Source organism: Penicillium angulare, assembly GCF_028827245.1.
Source record: "Penicillium angulare strain IBT 27051 chromosome Unknown utg000007l_segment0_segment0, whole genome shotgun sequence".
NCBI lineage: Eukaryota > Fungi > Ascomycota > Eurotiomycetes > Eurotiales > Aspergillaceae > Penicillium > Penicillium angulare.
The window spans coordinates 2,159,191-2,182,862 of NW_026623166.1; the positions used below are offsets into that span (position 1 = coordinate 2,159,191).

At 45.9% G+C, this 23,672-nt stretch overlaps 5 protein-coding genes across 5 annotated transcripts; 3 read left to right on the forward strand and 2 right to left on the reverse strand.

The window, feature by feature from the left end:
- Positions 1 to 7,725: 7,725 nt before the first annotated feature.
- N7478_010081 (uncharacterized protein) lies at positions 7,726 to 7,908 on the forward strand (the record flags this gene model as incomplete). Its single annotated transcript, XM_056926295.1, has 1 exon — positions 7,726 to 7,908. One exon carries the CDS (start codon positions 7,726 to 7,728, stop codon positions 7,906 to 7,908), a length of 183 nt encoding a protein of 60 aa, XP_056775665.1.
- Positions 7,909 to 9,160: 1,252 nt separating this feature from the next.
- N7478_010082 (uncharacterized protein) lies at positions 9,161 to 9,574 on the reverse strand (the record flags this gene model as incomplete). The annotated part of the gene is made up of 1 exon (XM_056926296.1): positions 9,161 to 9,574. The coding sequence occupies one exon, from the start codon at positions 9,572 to 9,574 to the stop codon at positions 9,161 to 9,163; it is 414 nt and encodes a 137-aa protein (XP_056775666.1).
- A 3,801-nt stretch (positions 9,575 to 13,375) lies between these two features.
- Positions 13,376 to 14,312, forward strand: N7478_010083 (lipase family protein; the record flags this gene model as incomplete). Its single annotated transcript, XM_056926297.1, has 2 exons — positions 13,376 to 13,460; positions 13,555 to 14,312. 2 exons carry the CDS (start codon positions 13,376 to 13,378, stop codon positions 14,310 to 14,312), a joined length of 843 nt encoding a protein of 280 aa, XP_056775667.1.
- An 814-nt stretch (positions 14,313 to 15,126) lies between these two features.
- N7478_010084 (uncharacterized protein) lies at positions 15,127 to 18,091 on the reverse strand (the record flags this gene model as incomplete). The annotated part of the gene is made up of 4 exons (XM_056926298.1): positions 15,127 to 16,488; positions 16,573 to 17,298; positions 17,352 to 17,879; positions 18,080 to 18,091. 4 exons carry the CDS (start codon positions 18,089 to 18,091, stop codon positions 15,127 to 15,129), a joined length of 2,628 nt encoding a protein of 875 aa, XP_056775668.1.
- A 2,234-nt stretch (positions 18,092 to 20,325) lies between these two features.
- Positions 20,326 to 22,858, forward strand: N7478_010085 (uncharacterized protein; the record flags this gene model as incomplete). Its single annotated transcript, XM_056926299.1, has 3 exons — positions 20,326 to 20,631; positions 20,695 to 21,392; positions 21,472 to 22,858. The coding sequence occupies 3 exons, from the start codon at positions 20,326 to 20,328 to the stop codon at positions 22,856 to 22,858; spliced, it is 2,391 nt and encodes a 796-aa protein (XP_056775669.1).
- Positions 22,859 to 23,672: the final 814 nt, after the last annotated feature.

Consider the following 23,672-nt stretch of genomic DNA (forward strand, 5'->3'; position numbering starts at 1 on the left):
AGCAGATGATCGAGGAAGGGCCTTAGTCTTCCGCTCGCTGACCCATCGCTGTCAAGGTCGCATCATCCCCAGGATTTGAACATTGATAACCAAGAATCTTTCAGAGGCACAAGAGGAAATTGCGTTGCTGATTCCGAAGTGGAGCATTCATTGTTGAGAGCTTGATAGGTGATGTGAAGTGTCTGAATTAACTTGGCTGCATGGCTGAGGCCAAAGGCTACTGTTGTCTATTGACCAGCCACCAGTACGGGAAGGCGACTGGTCGACAAATCTGTAGCTGAAGGGCGTATGCTCTTGAATTCTATGCGCTGCGCAAATTGATGATCGCTGGATACTAGATGTAATGGTATGCAGTGGTAGTACGGGACCGCAGTAATGTGGGCGTCTTGCCCGTCGCCTATGGGGGGCACCCCCGGCAATTGGAAATTGCCTCGTCGACCCCCATAAAGGGGGTCTCTGGGGGACCCCACCCCCCGGCTCGAGGGCGCTTGGAAAATGAATCAAATATGGGCATGGGCGATGGACATCCTCCTAATGGGCGAGGTCGATTTTTCTGGAGAAGTGATGTAATACCAACTCATCAGCAGTTGTGCACACGTGGCGCAGGCATCCCCGGCCCGTCGTGAAAAGAGCGTGTATTGCGACAGTTAGACGAAATATCGCATTCCAGAAGGCCGACTTCAGATATCCAGGCGTCAAAAGCGGTGGTCGGTAGGAGAAGAATGGCGGGGCAACGCGTCAACGCGTGATGCATATTTACCACCCGCAACCTCGGCTAGTTGTTAGCACCACCGTAAAGCCACGAAGAGGCCTTATCAGTCCTACGAAGTCCAGCGAACATTTGGGCTGATCAAGATATTCCGCATCTGGACTAGTGTTTGACATCCTCTGCCTTTCACTTGCCCTCGCCGTGTTAGCGCCTTCTATGAAGAATTGAATGTGCGGCGGGGACATACCACGAGCACTTTTCAACTGAATTGACAGCTTACTGATCTGATCCTTCTCCAAGGAGTAAGCACACGGTGAATTGCTTCCAGCACGGAAAGTCGACTTGCATAAGCCGATTTTCGCAAAAGGACAATCTCAAAAGTCACGGCATACTCCGGTCGCACAACCTCATTCGACGGAGTGATAGCATCACGCCATATAGAGTGGATCACAGGGGTATGAGACCCATGGAATCCGTTCCTAGTAGGTTTATTGTGTTGCTCAACCTTTTTCCAATGGCTGAGTCGCTTGGAGAAAGGATTGGACCCACAGGATAGGGCTGCTGGCCTGACTTGCTCGCCGGAGCGAGTGCATATAACCAGACTGAGAAGGCTGAGACGACAGCACCACATTTGACACGTCTCTTTCGTTGACAATGGCCTCGAGGATTCCATGCACCTCCTCTCGACATACAACGCAGTGTTTCGGATCTGGGCTCAGTCAGAATTGGTTATTTGGTATCCGCAGTCAAGACGAAGGGGAATAAATGAGAATTTTCAATACTAATGACCATCGCAGCGATGTATTGCCGCTCTGTAGTGGTTCTACATGCTTCACCATGTGACAACTGTGAGACAGCATAATGTCTGCCCATTGCATTTGCCCAATAGATGATATTCTAGTTCGAAGTCATATATGTCTATATGCCCTTGGTCCCTGATCGTGGGCTGGTCTTTGCATCTTGGTCGCTGGCAATCACTGCTTGTGTTTCGATAGTTGATCCTCTGAGACACTCACTGGCAGCTTACCATGGGTGAGTTGAAAAGACAACTTAGGCTTTCTTGGCTGTCTAGAGTAGTGAGGCTATTAGCTCGGCATTTGATGTCAGTCTGTATACAATTCCCACGTCCACCACTCCGTCGATCACCGAGATTTCGAAGGAATCAAACGGGTGGTTTTGAGAGGGAGAATTGATCTTGGATAAAAGAAAGGACCGGAAATCGACCAGGGGCTTCGAGTTGAAGCGGAGGGCACAAGATCAAATTTTTTCGATCATTGTTGAGGGCCTCGATGTTTGTGGTGCTTCGGTCAGTCTCGCACATCTGCTTTTGTCCTCTTGCTGGATTGGGAAACACTTGAGTCGTATCGTTGAGGTGATTGAGTCATCCGTTCTTGAGCTAGCGAAATAACCGCGGTGAGCCTCCGACGTGCTTTAGGTGTACCGATGAATAGAGCAATACATGCCGACTTTCGATGACACTTCCCCCATCGAGTTGTATCCCGTCGCGACAAATAGGCTGCCTTCCGTCAAATAAACCCTTGTTCCCGGCGCTTGAGGCTAGCCTTGTCGGCTTGAATGATCTTGATCAGAAACCAGACGGCGAAAGGTGGCGTCGTACGGAAGATCTAGTGTTCGATGATGGCAAATAGACCGAAAGATGTTCCATTTTAACCTTAGGAAAGGGCAGGCGATTTCCCCAATAACCTCTTGTTGTGACATAACATGCACTGAGAGCCGTCTGGCCACAAGGACATCTCGCAAACACGCCAGAATGGGACTAAATATCTGGCAATAGGTCCCTCTGTAGACCTGCCTGGGAAAATCATGCATCCCTCATAGTAGAATCACCCGCCATGAGTAGAAAAGCCACTTTCTTGCCTGGCCTCTCCTCCGAGCGATATTTGCCGCAGTGAAACCACCACCGAGGTCATTTTGAAGTATAGTAAACAAGTAATATCTGACTGATACAGGCACTCAGCATGGTCAGACAGCTTCCGTTAGAGAAGTCTCTAGTGTCAAATCCGTGACTTCAAGCTTTGAGGTCGCGGTCAATACCATTCATGGAAGCAACCTCGGAATATCCCACTTGAGCCTACTCGGCAGTGTTCGTGCCAACGATTATGATTCGCGATAGTGGATGTGTATCTGGTAGAGCCTAATCCCTCTTGTCCCTCGACGATGAGCGAGTAGCTTCATTCAAATACCACACCACCAAAGCCCTATCAGGGCGAAGCTGTGATTGGGAGCTACTCCGATTCAAGTCGGACTAGTTGGCCTTTAGCTTCGGGGACGCGGTGAGCGCCCACAAGGCTATGCTGCCGTAATATGCCCCTGTAATGTATGGAAGCCCCCTCATGAAGTCAAATTTTCGGTTGACCTTGCTGCTTATCTCACTGTTGAACGTCGCATCCCTGTCAACGCAGCGCTCTCAAGATTGGTTGCAAGTCTGATTGCACAATTAGCTTGGGTGTGTAAAGCCTAATTTGCCATCCATAGAGCACTATTCGGACCATTGGAGCTCCCTGCTGGCCTCCTTTCTATTTGTCCGACACGGTTTCCCGCTCACAGACGGTTGGATTGTCAAGAGCGTGAGCTGGTGTAGCCCCAGCGAGAAGAGAATATAAAGAAGAATCAGCCGTTGGAAAAGCGCAAAGTAGAACGATCCAATTTTCGTGGAAATTCAACGCTCGTGTATCGATGCTCACTTGTGAGATGAACTCATCGCGAAGAAGCCCAGCGGAGAAGTGTTTGGGAAATGACGTCACGCGAAGTTAGCTGCGGCAAGTAGTCAGCGACGCGTCGGACCATTTAAAAACAGCGACCCAAGTCTGCTTCCGTCGGCGTATGCCGTCCTGAACATTCACAAGGCACTGGAAAGGTTGGCACTCTCTTCATGTTTGAAGTTGCTTCGTAATTCGGCCCATCAGAAAGCCCGCACAGCCACGTGCACACGATGTCGCGATTTGATGCCGGTGCTGGAACAGAGCCGCATCATTGGAATTGGCTCCTCAGATCTCCATATGTAGAGTCAAGTTTCAATCAACTTGATCCTCTCGGAGTATGTATGATCGGGTATCACCCCTTCCAACCGACAATCAATCGTACCGCAGACGCATCATAAGTGGCCATGCCGACAGCGAGATGGCCACCATAGGCCTATAAGTAGTACTCTTGAATAGCTCTGCCTCTAGATAAATGTGAGGCCCACGTTGAACAGGCTTAGCTCACAGCGTGACAAGAGCACGTCCCTTCAGCACCTTTACAGATGACCAAGGCGGAAGACGCTGATGCAAAGTGGCCTTGTCTAATGACAATGGAGATCCGCCATCGGAATGCATAATGCGGATCCAACAGCAGGTCTTGTCATAAACTGTTCATTTCGGTAGGTGTCGACTTGGGTGAGGTGAGACAGGAGGCCACGTTAGCCGTCCACTGTTAACCTCCAGAGCCTGTGCTCCGGCCGCCCTCGTGTCGAATGCTTGCTCAACACCAAGCTGTTGATTAGAGATGACGGCATTACCAATGAGCGGGGGTCAGGTAATAAATCTTTCGATCGATGTGAGAGGTCTGCTGGAACGATATTCAGCCATACGAATGTAAATGCGGGGAGCGGACGCGATAAAAAGCCACCTGTTGGGTAATGTGGGTAATGCGCTTCTTATAGTAGACTCGTAGTGCGATGGGGGCTTAGTGTTCAGAGCAGGTGTCGAAGGGGATGTTCAGCTGATACGCGCATGCAGTGGGTGTGTGGGGAGCGCGTCGGTAACCAGTCGCACTACAGGCAATATTAGCACCCAGAGAGCAGGAATAAGGATAGATCAGCATGGGCGGGAATACTCTTGTCAATGCCAAAAGTAGTCGATATATATGAACACAGACGTGAGTGCAACCCTTGCCAGCCAGAAAGTCGTTCAACATGGCTGCATAACTAGACGCAGTCCTCGGAGCTCTGAAATGATCGATAATCCGTAGCTTGAGATATGAAGGTTGGTTTTCGTGGTTGCGGGGTCTATGCCCATTGAGTGTACGAAGTTTGCTTTTGTCAGCTGAACGCCCTCCCAATATGCATGGAAAATATGATTGGGATAGAACTGACCATGATTTTGCTTCATCGAGGAGCAATATCGCGAGGTTAGCCAATACGCCGTGTTGGAGTCAATAGGGTGGATGGGGGCTGGCAGTTTCACCATTCAATTACTTGGACCACGACACAATCAGCAAGGGCTGAGCGAAGCCTGATGAATGGTCGTGCGTCCTGGGAGAGCCATGTCAGATGGGGTGTGGGTGGGCGACCTTGAAGCCATCGATATAGCTTACAGCGGCTCTGGGCATTTCTTTGGTTTTAGCGTCACGCGCCATGTATTGCGTATACACTGGCTTACTGCCGGTGTATCAAAAGCCTCTATGACGGATCAATGATCTGTCATTCGAATTGTTTGAGAAGTGCCATAACTCACCCACATTCTATACCTTGAAGGTCCGAGCTACCTAAGCGGGGGTAAATATAGAGAAGGCAGCGCAAAGAGCTGGGTGGAAACGAGCGATATCTTCTGAGATGAGATACGTACCTGATGGCGGCACATCCTCATCGCTGATAAAGTTGACGAGCTGCTTCTTCTTTACGGTATCTGTCGGCGAGGCGACGAAAGCGCAATGCTAGAGACGCTTCAATTTGGAGATCGTCTCTTGTATTCGAGGTGAAATCGGCTTTGGTCTTGGGTACATGATGGTGCTCTATCGGACGACTGGTCCATTGCTATCGAGTCAAATCTCGAGAGGGTAGGAAGCTCCATGAGCCATCCAGCATCTGGGATAGCCCATGCCGGGACTTGGGGGAGGGGGCCGTGAAGATGTCTGCCACAGGAAGGAAGTCAGCTCTATGTACATAGACTCAATCAAAGGTCGGGGGACACGGATCACACTCAGCGTTCGCCGGTATTCGTGATGTATCAATTCATTCACCATTCTGTAGGAGGTTCCTGTGATATAAGTACGTTTGATCAGCTATTGACCTCATGGAGTTGTTATTGGGCCTACTATATAAATAGGCTCCACCGTAATATATCGGGGGTAAGAGCCTGTCATGGTTGTCATAGAATGGGTTCAGATCTGAACTGTACACAGACCGTTCGAGAAGCTCTACTATGAGATCGTTAGATAGGACATAGTACAGCTTCCATAGATCAAAGCAATTTGACACCTCACCTTGGTAGAGATTTTGCTGCCCCGGTGGACAGATTGGAAGTCTAGCGGAACCGAGGAATAAACGGTGTTAAAGTAAGCTTTAACTAAGGAAGGGTGGTACTCACGTATTGAAGTCTTTGTATATCGGGCTTTGAGGAAGAGTGTTATCAGTGAGAGATAGATAGTCTTAAGCTGATGACTGGGTATACTTACAAGCATAGACAAAAGGAGATGATCAAAGTCAATCTTCGCAAATGATATGTGCGAGGAGAGATGCAAGAGGAAAGTCAAGCAAGACGGGTGGGAGCATATTTATACCCTCCAGGGCGGAGTGCCTCGTCTTTCGCTTGGATCAAGAGTGGCAAATTGTGAGACTTTCTGATTATTTCTAGGCAAGAGGAAAAACGGCATACCAGCAAGCAGTTTTCTGCGCTCAAGCAACATGGCTACTCACCAGTGGTGAGCAAACAGGAGCAGCAAAGACCGAATGACAAAAACTTGGCAAGGATTAAGATTCAGGTAGAGTGCGGCCAGGTAATGCCACCAAGAAAGTGGAGCAGTGGCTAATAGAGAAACCGGAGTTTATTCACCAGCGGATTCAGTTGAATCAACAGCGATGAGCAAACATGAAACGTCCCAGGAATATGCGAAATGACAAATAGTTGTCAAGGAGGAATCGTTGAGGTAGATTTCTAGTCCGGGTAAGGCTGATTGGGGATGTAGAAAACGAGGTCGTAAACTTTATTCACTCGCGAATCAGTTGACTCAACGGCGATGAGAAAACAGGTGCTTGATCAACAATATTTGGAATGGCAGATACCTGTTGAAAAGTGAAAGTTGAGGCGAGCGCTGAAAAGGCCTCCTTTTGATTACTGACTTGACTACTGTCCTGGCTTTCTCTGACCCATTAACTAGCGGAAAAATAAATACCTGCAAACAAAATGCATTTGCTCGCCCCGCTTCTACCACCTTTGTATGAGCGGACGAGGTGTGAACACAACACAGGATACACGCCCAGGAGGAAATGTAGAAGTTGCCATCCCCCCTCAAGCAGAATGCGAACCTTGGGCAGCCCAAATTGGCAAGACCATAACAGTGCATGGTCGTCAAGTTGAGCCAACACCGGGTACCTTGGATCCACACCGGTGCGGCCCGTGGGTCGAGGTGGGGTCACCATATCCACTCTGGTGCCTCAACGTTGAGTGAACGACAGTGAATGATCAGCGAGGAAGCTGGAAGCCCTCAGAAAATGATGGTGAATGAGAGATTGCTCAATTTTGTGCGACCCCCGAAAAATCTCTACGGCGTCCAAGGAATCGCTTTCCATTACATTTCGGCCGTTCCAGCAAAAAGGACCGCTCCTCAAGTAGCGGGTGCCGGGCATGCACTACTCTACGAAAACCACAAAAGTGCGTCCTTCAAAAATATGAGAATTGGAGACACTTATTCACTAAGTTGATATGCCATGGCTTTATGATAGTAATGCCATAATCAGAGTATATTGACAATCACCAAGAACTCAGAGCTCTCTGCAGCCTCTCCGCTGCCAATCTTGGTCACATAATATCAGCCCTTAAATAGAATACGTAGACACATGGAACTCTGCACAAGTCCAGTAATGGATGTATGAAGGAATACCCCTGAATAGCAATCATGTAGGCATGCCTTCTCTCAATGTGCAGCAAAGACAAAACCTGTCAAGCCCTGTACCTCAGTACTTCACAATAAGCCGCCAGAACTTGGGCATAGTCAAGCGGAGCTGGCATGGAAGCCGCACGCAATTCGACGGGCCTTTTCAAAATAGACCGATGGCCCGCCCACCGTCCTCCACCATGGCAGTTTCGCACGCGCAGCATAATGCTGAGGACCTTCATTCTGACTCACTTCTCTGGGGTCACCGTAACACTATTGTGAACCATGGGCGAGCCAGCTCTTTGCCCTTCGATTGCAACTGCGCCAATTTTGTGATTCGACCAGCACTTTCTGTGAGTCAGAAATACTACACACCCAGATAGAATGAACGGTCGTGGTGCTGTCTGGCGCGACATGATTGGCGATCCACTAACTATCTGCTTTTTGCAATTGAGTAAGCGGAAATCCCTTTAAAACGATCGGCATTATCGACAAGAATTCTTCGAATGATTTCTAGTGCAGGCACTTTCTTTTCCCACATACTGCTATAACTGACCGCTGGCTACTTCGACTACTCGACTCCTAAGGCGGATGAGTATTATCAAGTGAATCATCCCATTGAAAGCTTCTCCAGAGCCTTATCCCAAAAATGAAGGGTACTATTACTTGGTCATGTGTCTCCTGTCTGGAAAGTGACTATCAGCGATACAATATCATCATATGTCCATACGATCCATTATCGCGTCTAGCCGCCACTTTGTCATTTTTCCTCCCAGCAAAGAGACGAATCAATATCTACACTCTATGCAATCTTTGTAGAGATGAAAGTGGATGTTTCACGGGCGATGATCAACTACGTGTGGTGCTGAAGAAGAGGGATCAGACCTATTTCAAGTGGAATACTTCATGGGCGCGGTCGCAGTGGGATTACTGGCTTTCTTGTGACGAATGCCAATTGTTGAATGAATCAATGAAGGATAACAGAGTCTATATCCATCTTTTCAAAAATGTATCTATCAATTGATTCCAATACATATCTGCTTTCTTAGAAAGAGGAAGTTGAAAGATAGACTGCTTGAATGTAAGTCAAATACCGATCTAAGTTAGATAAAATATGATATTTTGGTGTTGCTTTACTATCAAGATGAAACTGTAGTCTGATTACGAGTACGGTTGCCTCTTATTAAGTAGTAATGTGGAATGTTAGGCTTCGTCGTATTCAGACCTTTCGTATCAACAAAAAGGATCAATTTGTTCACAAGCAAAACTATACGATGGCATACATGGCGCTCAGAATCGACGAATACAGTAGCCAAATTGCACTTTGATATTGACCAGAATCCATTTTACTTCCTGATTACGTCTGACCAAGCCATGCATCGTTGGTCATAGAACTAGTATTTATGAATAATCCTTAATCTGAAATCGCCAAGCAAAATTTCATTCGATACAATACGAAACTAATAGACTCAATACAAAGAAGGTCAAGAACAGAACAAATGAGAAATCCAAACATGAGACACGGCAAATGGGCTACTCTGTTAGATAGTAACGAATTTCCAGCTATTGGAGTTCCGAATGTGCATCGGATTTTCAATCCGCGGAACAAACATAGACGAGTGAGGCCGAGGAAATCTAACAAAAACTCGTAGCAGAGCTGGTGACAGAGCTGGTGACAGAGCTGGTGGCAGGGCTATTAGCAGGGCTAGTGGCTTTTGTAGAGTATGACAGAGAAACGCTTGTGGAAGTGACCTCAATGTCAGTCGCACTACACCAGCTGCCAACACTAAGACAATCGTTCAAAGTGCATTCGGCCTCGTCCCCAGCCTGATTGAAGAACGTGACAAGACCATTCTGGTTCACGCGATTCCATGCGGTATCGCAGGCTCCCACGTTGAGTACAGAAAATGCTTTGTGGGTGCCATCAATTACCTCGCTCAGCCCTATTAATTCGTCAACGCTGTCAGGGCCGGATATGTATTTGTCGCTTACTTGAACAATCATTTCCATCGAGCTGGCCAAAAGATGCAGAGTATCCTGTGCATGCATGGTTATCACTAGGCCACACGACGCATTCGCCAGAAAAGTCTTCTATCTGGAGAACACCGCCATGTGCGATGCCTGCATAGATACTGGTGAAAACGAGACCGGCCGAAAAATGCATTTTCTTTGTTATATGTAAAAGTTCGCCTGTTTGAACGAGCAGAGTCGTCGAAGTATTTTTGTATTGTTCATCTAGAGCCTAATATCTTTTATGTAAGGCTAAGGTGCAAGACTAATCTTAACGCGAAATACTAAACCGTCCTGATTCCTAGTTCCTAGTTGCGAACACAGTATCGTGGGGCACATTAGTTGCCGATATGTTTCACTTCGATTGTGGGGCTGGACCAAAAGAGACCAAGTGGAGTCTGCGACAGCGTTTTGGTGTATCGCCCCTAATTCTTGCGACCTCAGTCTGGTCCACAGCAACATGTTCGTTATGGCGACCCCGGATCAAGAGCGCTGGAGTTTTTTTCTTGTTCAGCCAAGCAGCATTTGATGGAGTTGTGTCAAAACAACTCTTTGGCGACAGCGATCCCACTTAGTCCCATCGGCACTGAAACACGGTCGCAAACCGAGCACGGGCTATGGAATAAAGTTATAGCAATAACTTAACCACAATCCGCGTACTGTGAGAGTAAAAAAAGAGCCTTCGAAAAAGTAGTTCCTGGCTGTCGTTTCAAGATCTCGCACATCTCCAGGTTGTCGCAAGGCTCATCTCCGCCGTCGCCCACCTCTTCTTTTAACAGCTCAGCTTTGTAGCACAGATCTCGACGGGAAAATCGACTATTTTGTTGCAAGGAACTCCTGAGAATTATTTCTGCAAACTTGGAAGAAACAGAATCTCTCGATTTGGCTAAATAAGTTTCATTCAAGGACCGATGGGTTTCAAAAGAAAAGAAATTGGATCTTCTGTCATTTTACTAGTTACTGCGCAGGCTGACCTAAGAACTCCATAATTTTTTCCGTTGCGCCTGCCCCGTTGTCTAACTCCATGCCTTCGCAGCTGCTACATACGGAAGTCAGATCCATTTACTTCGTTACCTTCTTGACCAAGGCATCGTTAATCTGTATATGCCAATCCATGACTCCGGGCGTTGCCGCGTGACGGTCGGACGGGAAGCTATGAGTCAGGCGATTCTGTCTTGTAATCCAACAATTGTGAAATATCTAATCGCTGAGGGTATTTCAGTTGCGTTGGAGCCTGGGGAGAGCAATCATATGAATCTATATTCTACATTTCCTCAGGTAGAACCGTTTATGAAGGAGTTTGTGTTGGGCTTAATTGGCGGAAGGGAACCTGGGTATCGGTACTGAAATCATCAATCTTTTTATGGTATCACCCATAGAAATGGAATTCGCCTGTCTAAGGACACTTGGAACTGGGTTGGGAAATACTAATCCATTTCTCATGTTGCGGAACTCTGTCGCAGGTATATCTTAATAACATTTAAAATTAAAATATTTTCAAGGACAAATAAAGTCTTTTCATAAAGGATGATTGACAAAGTCATAGATCGAGATAGAAGATCTTATAAAGTAGTTACAAAAACATCACCCAAGCAATCAATTTACTGCATAAACAGCGTCCTTGTGCCGCATGTGCAATGAGACTGTATATTTTGATAATTATGATCTGAAAAGGAGAGCAAATTATTTTAGAGTATGTACTCACTTGTTACTGTAAAGGAATGCAAATTTTGTAAGGATAATCAGGGAATGAATGGTATTACTATGGTAAGAAAATGACTCAACTAGCTTTTCTTTGGTTAGCCCCAGATATTAGTGTCGCTAGATGAGGGGCTGTATGAATCAAAGAGAGTAAATAGGTTAAGGCAGTTTCGAATTCGTCTGTAACATGCAGATGGACCTGTTTTCACAATACCTAATTGCTTCCTTATTCAAATATGGATCTTTCCGCTTGTAAGTTGTAATTCATGTCCAATTACTGCCCGGTATCCAGCCTCCGCAATACCTGTCCTAAAAACCCAGAGGTCCTGCATAATATCTACATATTAGCGAATTCGAAAGCTCTCCACTATTTTAGCACTGGCACTTTCTCATCTGTGTTTTTGTTCTACTATTTTCCCACTTCCCTCTTCGTTTCAGGGCCTCAGCGTGCGCTAGCGCGCGTTACCAGTGGCAGAACGCAGGTCCTGGGACAAAAACACCAGGGGATGCTGTAGATCCTATAAAAAAGTGACCTATGAGTCAAGTCTAGGCAGTAATATGTGGGGCCCGCTAAAAGCAACCGTTGGACACTGGTGAAAACAGATAATTGGCCACATTGCCCATCTGTTTAAAGAATGCATACTGCCAGACCCACACACTGTGCCCCCCGAATATAACGCCCCGAGTATAGTGTAGGAGCTGTTTGTTTTTGGACAATCCACGGTTATTGTGTTTTCTATTTCAACAGGGCTACAATTTGCTCATACTCTTTAAATGTTCATCTATTGTTGTTCAACAATCAATACATGTTTTATTTTATCACAATTTGTGTTCAATTGCTGGAGTGGTTAACTAATAATCAACGGGCAAAGCCCGCGTGTGAGGTTGTGAAATCTGCATAGCTGACAACTAAGTTACATGAAGCAGAAAAAAAGAAAACAAATGAAATAAACATAATCAAGACCAGATATTGGATTCACCAGTCAGCTGAAAGGTTGATCAACTCGGTATGAGGACTGGACGCCTGCACGGCCATCTACATTGGCGTAAGTATCACGAGATAGGGTAATAGCCCTAACGCCAAGCCACTAGCAGACCCCCGATCTAGCAACGGCTGCCGTGCCAGGAGGTCCAAGGGGCTAGGAATCATTTTGTCCGTCTACGTACAGTATAGATTAGTTACATGGCGTGCCGATAGCTTTGCCTGCCTGCTATCTAACATCCTCACACTCGGTCTGCATTCCTGCATATAGATGTATGCTTTTTCATGCTCTCAAGTTTTAATGAATTGCACCAAATAGTGGGAATAAGTCTAAAAAGGATTTTTCTGGCAGAAGCTGAAGAATGATCCACCACTACGGTAAAGAATAGCTACAATTTTAGTGTAGACTGGTGTTGGCAATGACTAGGCTGTAACGTTGCCAGGAATCAATTCCTGTGTCGTAAAAGGCCGATCCGGTCCGGATACCCGCTGCCACGTTATGGGGTTGAGCCAATGAGAAGCCTTCCATCTCGGACAAGGCTGCCAACCAGCAGTATCTTTTGCGAATGGCGGATAATGGCTATCCGCTCCCAGTAATTTTTCTTCGTTCGCTCGCTCAAATCATCGCGCGCCAACGATCCTCAATCACCGAGATTACGCCATTGGCTTTCAGCCTCTCTGGCGCAATCTCGTCGTCACCGACTGCAGACGTGATACGAAATTGGCAATAATTATGTGAGACAGGGGGACCGTGCTTAAAGAGTGGAGATACGCGTAAGCCAGAACCCCCTTCCCAGTTGACGGAGGAAGAGCCAGCCTCCCTCACAAGTCAGAACCAGTAAGGCCAAACAAAGAGAGAATAGTCTCAAGAGAGAAATCCAATCATGTTTCGCTTTCGGGCAGAAAATATCATATGCTCCATCGTCAGCTCACGCGGACAAAAGGCGATGCAAAAGGGCGCAGCTATAATGGGCCCGTGCGATAGTCGACGGCTCTCGTCTGTGCCACCCCTACGGAACGCCTTGTCATAAACTAGACTCGCGCTTTCTTCGTAATATAGTGCGTCGAGGCTATACATAATATAAGAATGTACTTTCGACGGTTCCCGGAATCGACTGAATCAAGCTGTCAAGCTGTTGCACCCCGAAGCCCCTGAAATGCGATTTTTCATCACCTTCGCGCTCTGCGCAGGCTTCGTTCTTTGTAGCCCCTTGGTGACAAGGAGCGACGAGAGAACTCCCGGTATGTAATAAGCTGCTCCGCCAAGCGCACAATAAACTAAATTGAAGCTGTTCAGTGGACGATGAAACCTACCAGAATCTTGTGTACTACGCAGGTTTTCCATTTCTAACTGGTGACCTTGCGAACGGCACCTGCTCTCACCCAGAAAATGGAGCTCAGCTGGTTCAATACTTCAATATTAACTCAACAGATACCCAAGCTGCGTTATGGAAGATCTCCAACAGAAAAGAAATTGTTCTCGGCATCCCAGGCTCCGCAAGCCTCGAGGATTACTTGACTGATCTTGATTTGGTGCTGGTAGCTTATAAGTCGCCCAACGTGAACTGCACTAGCAATTGCTTAGTTCATCAGGGCATTCTGAATGCGTGGAATTCACTAGCATTAGCTGTTACAAATGGCGTGACGGATGCCTTGGCTGCCAACCCAGGCTATAATACGACAATTAGTGGACACTCCCTAGGTGCTGGAATTGCAGCTCTTGCATTTGCCACGCTAATGAATGGTCCCTATCGCGTCACGGGGGCGTACACATATGGCCAGCCAAGAACCGGAAATCAAGCATTCGCCAACTATCTCGATAGCCTCTCCGGAGCCTCTGATACTGCGGCCGGCTCTTTTTACCGTGTGACACATTCCAATGATAGCATTCCGCAACTTCCTTCGACGACCTTGGGGTATAGGCACTCTCGTACGGAATACTGGGAGTCCGCTGAGGTCGCCAATCAATCGTCGACATATCGTTGCTACGGCCAAGAGCCATTCGATTGTGTCAATTCAGCGGATTCAGCCCTTGGCATCTTGGACAATCCCGTCCACGGCAGTTACACAGGCTTCAACGTGTCTTGCGGTTGAGTACTGGGAAAGAATAGCCTTAAATCTACAGAGGAACTGAGGGCCAGCGGGTCATACATAGTCATAGATTCTATCTTACGAATCGCCTATATCCTCGCTTTCAAATTTACTTTCTCTAAAAAATACTAAAAGGTACTAGGCTTTGTATATTGTTCCTAGAGATTTAACAGGAGTACTTGTTAAATATTAGCTTGTACATGTAATGCTTCAAATTCTTTTCAATTTCTTTGAAGCTCGTTCGGTCTTGTGATGGTTTGGACTCAGGGCTTTCTCATAGACTGCCACGGCTAAACTGCGGCAGAACTGCAGTTTTGGGTATCAACCTAAATCCATCCGCATTTTTTTGGGTATGGGGAGGGGTGTTGAAACCCAAACCCAAACCCGTATTTTGCGGGTTTTCCCTGTTGAATATCACGGTGGTCAGGATCACGTGCATGCATATACTAAAGTAGACTGCGGCACGATCCATGGATATTGTGGAGATCCATATCCATATCCGCAAATTTGTGGATATGGATATATTTTGATGTCCAAGATCCACAAGCTGTTGGATATGGGTATAACTTAGATATCCATAGATATTTTGTGGATATCCATTGGATATAAAACAATACAAATATGCCAAGCCTTGTGACCTTCCTCAGTATGCATTATTTTTATGCTTCTCTCAGTATTTTTGCTGTACTAGCTATGTAATTCTTTATTCACATCTGTATAGTATAATTCTTTGATAATAATTCTTCTTTGTTCTTTGCTCGGCAGGAATAGTTTCTTTCTTATTATTACTTCTCAATTCTTAGACTAAATCACAGTACTAAAGAAGCTCAAACCCGTCTGGCAGTCTTGGCTGCTTCCGAGCTCGCCCCGGTCGCATCTGGGAGGATTCTATTGATACATCTGGGGCGCCATCGTCTTCTTGCTCACCAAGATCATCAGATGACCGCTTTCTTGATTGTCTTCCCTTTCCCCGCCTATGTTGCTCAGTATTATCCAAATCATCTTCCCCAGCACCCTGTATACACTGCTGTATATCCTCTACCCCAGGATCTTCATCCTCCTTATTGTCACTAATTGGTTCCAATATTTCAAGCGGAGGCGATGGTTTACGGGCTTGATCCATCAGTGCAGCCTCACTGTCGGAGAGATATTCTTTGATAGCATCCAGCTCCTCCTGCTTAAGATCGAAATTGGTAGCAAACTGATGAAGCATAAGCGCTCGGACTGTACTTGGTTTCAGCTGACCACGGCGATAATGGCAGATATCGCGGGCACAATTAAACAATCGCTCAACACCAGCACCGCTAGCAGGAATCGACAGGATATCGCGTGCCATATTTGCCAGGATAGGAAAATCACTCTCATGCTCTTTCCAATATACTCGAGGTTTTTGCCTCTCGATACCGCGGGCAAGATATCTGGCAATCTCATCATCCTGGGGCAGTATTGTTTCTTCAGGTATTTGATTCTGAGAGGCACAGATAGCATCCAAATCGTAGTCACTATCATCAGCAGACTCTCCGGATGGATCCTCCAAAGCAGTACTCTCAAGACCCTCATAGAGTCTAGCCTTATACCGGTCGAACTCTTGTTTTAAAACTTCATGGTAGTGTTTAACATAGTCAATATCCCCTTGCCAATCAGAGGAAGAGAAGTACCGGAGTTTTTTGGATGGGCAAAGAATTGTAGCAAATGCGTAGATATCCCCGTATGGCTCGTAATCGGTAGCAGTGTAGTACTTTGACAGTTTGGTTTTGGCGGTCTGTAGAGCCTGGAGCATATGCCTTTTCCAGATAACACCTTTATTTTTCAGCTTTGACTCTGCTGTATCGAGATGGGAGAAGAGTTTGTTGTAAATACTAAAGATATTGTGTACAGTGATATCTTTAGTCTGTGACAGTACAGTTGTAAAGTCGAAAAAGGGTTTTGTGAGGAGAAGAAGATAGTCCACCTGTCGCCATTCTTCCTGATCAAGCTTGAAATGAAGATACTGATGGTCTATACAGTACTGATCGTAGAATCGTTGTAGTCGCTTAGCACGGTTAAGCATCAGGAAGGTTGAATTCCACCGGGTTTGAACATCTTGGATAGGAATCAAAGGAGTGTCTGTAGTCTGTAAGGCCATAAATGCCTCCCGACGCCGAGGACTTGCATTAATAAAAACCGCAAGACCTCGAATCTTTCACAGGTTAGAAAACGATCTGGTAGATAAAGATTCGGCCGAAAAACAAGCATAGCTAATCTTTCCGCTGAAAAGACGTACCTTTCTTAGAGTCTCGGTGATCTGAACATGATTGCTGGATCGTTTGCTCTGAAAGGATTGTGTTCTTTCATCCGACCACTCCAAATCAATCTGTTTATTGGACGGGGCTGCCTTAAGCTTTCCAAGAAGCTCTGTTAAGCTAAGCTGGATCACATGTACAATACATGGGACCCGGAAGATTAAAGGATCAGACCGTCGGCTGCACTGTGCTTGGAGAGTATCTTGGACACCAGTCATCAATGTATTGTTATTTGTTGCATTGTCAGTTGTGACTGACAGTACCCGGTCGGAGATCCCATGATCGGCAAGTAGCTGAGTGACAGTTTTACTGAGATTCTCTCCGGTGTGGGATCCATGAAGATGTTCGAATCCAAGCAGAACCTCACAGTAGTTCCATTTTTGATCAAGAAAATATCCGGTAACAGCCATAAATGCCTGCTGGAATGGTGATGTCCAGCAATCGAGTGCAATTGACAAACGGCTTCCATTAGGTAGCTTTGCAAGGGTCTGTTTCTGACTCTCGGAGACAACCAAGTCTAGGCAACGTCGAATTGTCCGTGCAGATGGAACAGTAATCTTGGTTGAAGCTTGTTGAATAATGTCGACTAAATTGCGGAACTGGGGATGTTCAATTAAACGAAAGGGTAGATGGGCAGTAGTGATAAAGCTAAGTATAGCCTTCGAGAGTTGATCTTGGGAAAAGGATTGTTTTGCTGGGCCACTAGGCTATACAATAGCAGTGTTAGTATTAATATAGATACAAAATAGGAGTAACATACCATTTCCTTTACAAGTTGATCAATACCTTTCTTTGGGGTCGGTTTTCGGGGACAAGTACTTGTCTTTAGATGCGCATTCATAGGTGATGACCCTGCTCGACGGAAGCGTGGATGACCGATGGTACAGAGACATGATTTACACATTACCCTAGGCTTCCCACTTTTCTCGTGTGCAACTTGTTGGAAGCTATCCCAGACATCGGAAGTTGCTTTTCCTTCCCAGTGAATTTCTTTTCTTGTCTGAGGTTGCGATCCGAACTCAGTAGTAAGCCACCAGTCTACAAACTTCTTTCGAGTTTCTTCCATATTGCCGTAGCTAGAGTCAGAAGGATATGGGATCCAGTGCTTTTGTAGATAAGGACCAAGACGGATAAGAGATGTTGGTGCAACTGGAGTTTGGGTTTGCGAAAAAGATGTCAATGGGGTTTGGCTGCCGATAAAGTCGGAAATATTATCTGGATAGGAAGGGTCGGAGGTGAAATTCAGACCTATATCTGAATCAATACAGGAGTCCTGGGATTGAGATATCTGTGAGTAAGCCATATTTCAATTGATTGTGAATTACCTTGCAGTAGATCATAGCATAGAAGTAAAAGAGAAGACTACTTACAGAATAGAACAGAACAGATTTTCAGGGGTCTGGCAAACAGAACACGACATCGCAATATGGATGGATATTTGTGATAGATCGTTTGATCTAGACGTGATGATTGGCTATTCCCGCATACTAGTGCGGACATTTTGCGGATATCCATGGACATCCATGGATTATCCACCAAATATCTGCCGACCGCCGTAGCTTCCAGAATCACAGAACAATGGCAGAGTCCGTAAATCTACAATTTGCGACCGTTGTTTCTCAATAGATTTCTATATAACTACTATTTCAAATTTAACAGATATATAACTGAGACCCTATCATTTCATTCTACTAAAAATTTGAAAAGAAAAAACACAGAATTGGGTATTTGTTCAAATAATCTAGTGATCACAAAGATATGGTGCAGGAGTATACAAGGGAGACCCACAGAAATATATATCATTCCCTATAACCTGCCATGAAATCCCCAAATCCTATCTACCCCTACCAAAAAACAAAGATTTTCAATTTTTAGAAAGGAATATAGCAATTCAACCAAATTCATAAATAGATACAGTATTATTTCTCAATATTTCATCGTATAATAGAATAATTCAGTGAAATTGTATGGTTAGGACGAAACATGTGTTTCTTTCAATGTAAGAGATGGGTTTGTCAGCTGTATAAACTCGGGTAGGGAATCCAAAACTAGGTAATTAAACGAGTTTTATGCTAGTGTGGATATTTTGTGGATATCCGTGGATATCCATGGACATCGACCTATATCCGCATATTGGATTTGGATATCTACAGTTATCCAATATCCAAGGCTATTTGGATATGGATATAATTTAATATCCATTGGATTGGATATGCCGCAGTCTACCTGTTATAAAGACTGAATCTTAGTCCCTAGATTACCGGGTGCGAAGACCTATTTTCGATATTTCACTAGCTTCTATTAGTTTTGAATTATCTCTTTATTAATATAATACTTCCTCAAGACGATACGGCTATATAGTGTATTATCTATCGGTACTCTGCTGACTAGGAAAGCGTATTCGTCTTACAATACAACGGACTCTTATCGTAGCTAGCTACTATACACAATACTTTGACCGATGCTCATTATCTATACACAATATCTCTAGACGACCTGGAGTCACAAATCCGATAGATCTTTTTCATGCTTGGAGGATATTCATTGCCTGGCTTGAGCGTTCTTCAAGCTTCCTTCCAAAGCGAGGAGTACCTATATCAGCCGTTTGGAGTAAGAGCAAGTATGGCATTAGTCTGCCTTACCTTCGCGGGAATACAGCTGAAAGACATCCAGGGCTACGAGTGGAAGCGAATTTGGCCTTGTAGTGAGCAATTCTATGCGATAATAGGGTAGGGTAGGTTAGGATATCGTTACACATTATGATATTCAGCCTCTACGGGAACGCCCCCTTAATCACGTATGGGGCGAGCACCCCGTTCCCCCCCCCGCAGACCTTGATAAACGTGAAAAGAAGGAAAGCCGTCTGAAATGGAACCTTCGTAAGATTCTGGTTCAAGCTTTCATGGATGGTCTTAGGCCGTCTTCCCTTAGGTGCCAACGAAAATGTGGACCTCGTCGACTACCATTTTTGTTCCACGTCTCAGCGTCTCGACCCAAGTCTCATGATAGCTTTCTACCGGCTACCCATTTGCGGGAGCGGACGACTCAAGATAGCAAATGGTTGCATGCTCCCACGGCGTGTAGATTTGTTTTGGTATGAGGCTGGTGCAGATCAGGAAGAAAGACGCACCATCGAAATTAATTCCCGAGATATCTATATATAGCGTCAAGTTGATTTCCAATCAACTTGATCTTCTCGTTGTATATATAGCTTCATGTATTTTCTCCGAAAGAACAATCAATCTTCCTTTGAACAACAACAGGTATAACCAGTCGATTGACCTCCCTGGGCGTGGTTCGTATAAATCGCCTCGCTAGCGGAAGGTCATATGTCTGGTACTAGTACAACGTGCTGCATAGTAATCGGAAACATCCACATCAAGAGATTTTGTTGGTCGCGAGAGAACCACTCTGACACGATGATTCCGGGGAAAATCGCCTCTTCAGATTTGCGGCATATGATGTCATTCATTTTTCAGGATGCCAGATAAGCGGTGTGGATTACGGCCAGTGGGGTACTTTTTAAATGGTTAATCTGTTGGCTCGGCAAATAGAACTGCAGTCCACATCAGTTACCATGACGTAACAGGGCAAAGAAAAGTGGCGCCTTCAAATACAAAACCTAAGCCATTGCGTCGCTCTCTTTTGACGCAACTCTGATCCTACGATCACAACAAAATCCACTTCAATGTACGAGATTTTCGACATCGGCCTTATCCATTTGCAGTGGGACAATGTCGAATAAACTTCCTATTCCACGCTTACGACGCGAAGTGCGGGAAAGTGGAGGACGACGGACCAGTCGGGCTTGCAACTCTTGTAGACAACGGAAAATCAAATGTGATGGCAACCGGCCTACTTGCTCCCTTTGTCATGCCCAAGGCTTAAACAACTGCTTTTATTCGGATGTCAAAGCTGTTCGACAGCAAAAAGATCTAGAATTGATGAGGATGAAGGTTGAGAGCTATGAGGAACTGCTTCGAAATATTTCCCTAGAACTTGAGGGACCAACCGCTGAGCAGGTTGCGAAAGTACTTGAAGTATGCGGGGCTTCTGGAATTGGCAATGTTAAACTACAAGGAAGCTAATGTAAAAGAATATAGAACCTAAGTCATGCAAACTCTAAAGAGCATCAAAACAGGCGTTCTAGTGTCTCGTCCTCGTCCTCGTCCTCGATCGGTTCTTTGGACGCAATTGATGTTGTGAAGGAGGACCTTAATCGGACTGAAAAAAGCAGGGCGACTGGGCATATGGGGAAGAATTCTGAAGTTACGTGGATGCAGCGCTTGGACTGCGAAGCTACGAAGCAGAGTGACAGAGAAGCCTCTCCAAATAAGACCCTATGGCACCAGCTTCCAATTGACGATTCAATTGCATCAATGAACTACAACCTCGATTATCAAACTATCCCAAATTTGAATGTATCCAATGCTTTTATCTTGCCACCAAAATCACTAGCAGATCAGTTACTTCAAATCTATTTGACGAAGGTTGACATTTCTTTCCCGTTCATTCGACGGGACCTCTTTATTGCCCAGTACGACCGCTGTTACTCCGGGATCCTTATAAACCCTGGCAGAAAATGGCTGGGCATTTTCAATATGATTTTTGCCATCGGTTGCGCTATTTGTCGACTTTCTGAACAGAATCTACAGCATATCGCCGAGGAAAATCTTTTTTTGGCACGGGCTAAATCTCTGAGTCTTTCAGAGAGCGTTCTCTATGATCATGATGATCTGCAGCAAGTACAGGCCGAAGCTCTGTTAGCATTTTACTTCATGGTCGTATCACAGATAAACAGGTATGACATGGGCTCCTCAAAGGTCGCCCTTCATTTTGTCGGGTCCCTTATCTATTACCGGTTTCTAACAATATCTTAGATCATGGAAAATCATTGGCATTGCGGTACGCTCGGGTATCGCGCTAGGGCTCAATCTTCAGCAAAAGTCCAGCCAACATGATTTGAAATCAGACGAAGCTCGCAAGCTACTGTGGTGGTCGATTTTCCGTCTAGAGAATGTTCTTTCTGTCATGACCGGGAGAGTTTCCTGCCTCGGAAGTGCTTTTTGCTCCACACCCCCACCACTTCTCGGGCTAGTTCTGGGATCTTACGAATCGGATATCCGCCAATCAATCTACGAAACCCGATGGACTATAGAGTTGGGAATGGAGCAAATGGATTCTCAGAGGAGACTTTTGCAGTCACTGACCCCTAGCCCATCCCTCTATTCTTTCTATATAGTAGACCTGTCTTTGATCGTCCATGCCATCACTAATGAAGTATATGCGATCGACAGTTCCCGGGCAGGCCGAGCGCGGGTCGAAAGCCGCATAGCTTTTTATAGCAAAAAGGTGGATTGCTGGATATCGAATTTACATCCTTCGTTCAGTTTCCAAGATAGTCAAGGTAATCCGCAACTGAGAATCAGCTCGCCCTTCCAAATTTCCCTCGCCTTGAATTACTACAGTGCCCGCATCGTGCTTAATCGACCCTGTCTCAACAGCCATGCAATTGAAAGAAGCGGCTCACAGCCTTCTCGTTCCCGATGTGCCAATATGACCGCCCTCAACTGTCTCCGTGCGTCCCTGGCTGTCATGGCACTACTACCAGATCAACCGGACCTGACTTGGTGTTACGAAGTCGTGCAGTGGTGGGATCTATTGCATCTTCTCACCCAGGCAATTGTAATTTTACTCCTCGATATTTCGATTGGCCCAGTGCCGACGACGTCAGATGAACGTGCAGTGTCTGTTGAATCGCAGGATTTGGTTTGGACTAGCGCAGTAAAAGGTCTTTCTTGGCTGCATTGTCTGGGAAGGACTTCGGAGGCCGCTCGACGGGCTTTTCAGTTCTTCGACAGCTGTATTCGCCGCATAGCCCCTGCTAAAAACCTTGACCTGAGGAGCATCCCCTCGACCTTAGGGTCATTTCAAACTTCCCGTGATCCGAACTTCCCATGGCTTCGAGATTCACCCGAAGAGAATGCAATGACACCTCAGCAAGAAACGCAAGTCTCTGATGATCAGGAATATTTAAAGTCAACAGACTCGCCCAACCTTTCTAGGCACGGCGATGCACACGACAGCACACGACCTCAAGATCCAGAGGAGGCTCAGTCTCCTATGAGTAGAATGTCAGGCGCCTCAGTAGTGCTCGACACTGACACAATTATGTCGGGGGTCATCTCAAATTCCGACGCCAATATCGAAGATTTGCTGCTGTCCATGGTGGGCTCTAATGCATGGTCATATCTTTCGTCCTCTTGAGAATTTTTGATAGTCGCAGCAAGCAAATGCTTCTGTGCGGAAAGAAAAACTATATGAACGCACAGCACAGGCATGATCAAGATAGGAGGGATGGTAACTCAATAAAGCCTAGACTGGCAAGTGTTGCAGTTGATGTAATATGTTGTAATTCAAAGGAAGATTCATTGTTCTTTGAGAGAGAGCTTTAGGCTACATATAAAACGAGAAGATTACGTTGATTGGAAATTAAGTTAATTCTACATAGATATCTCGGGAATTAATTCCGATGGTGCGGTTCAGTTCCTGATCTGCACCAGCCTCATATCAAGGAGACGAAGCCTACCGGAGCCACGTATCTATATGCGCCTCTACTCTTTCATCTTCACACTGCATTTCGGAAATCACTTGCCCGAAGCTTCGGCTGGCTCAGCGCCCATTGTCTGAGGGTCTACATCATGGGATTTGACGCAGGAGATCCGTGGAGCTCTCCGTGGAGAGCACAAGGTCTGCGACCATTTCCGACGCGTCCGCGTTCTTGAGAAGCTGTTCAATGGAGAATTCTATACCTTTCTCCATTAGTGCCTGCCGCATCTTCAGGCCCGCCTCTAGACTTCAATGACAGCTCCCGATCAAAACAAGGTTTGCCAACTTTTCTATCAGAATAGGTTCTAGGATGAGATTATGCCAATTTCCATTTCTACTGAAGATCTTGTCGGCGCTATACTGGAGTTTATACTCTCCAAGTTTAAGACTACCTTCGATACAACATTCTCTGTACTCTGTTTCCTTTTTTACTATATCGCCTGTTTGCCTCGGATGGTTCCGAGCCCAGTCA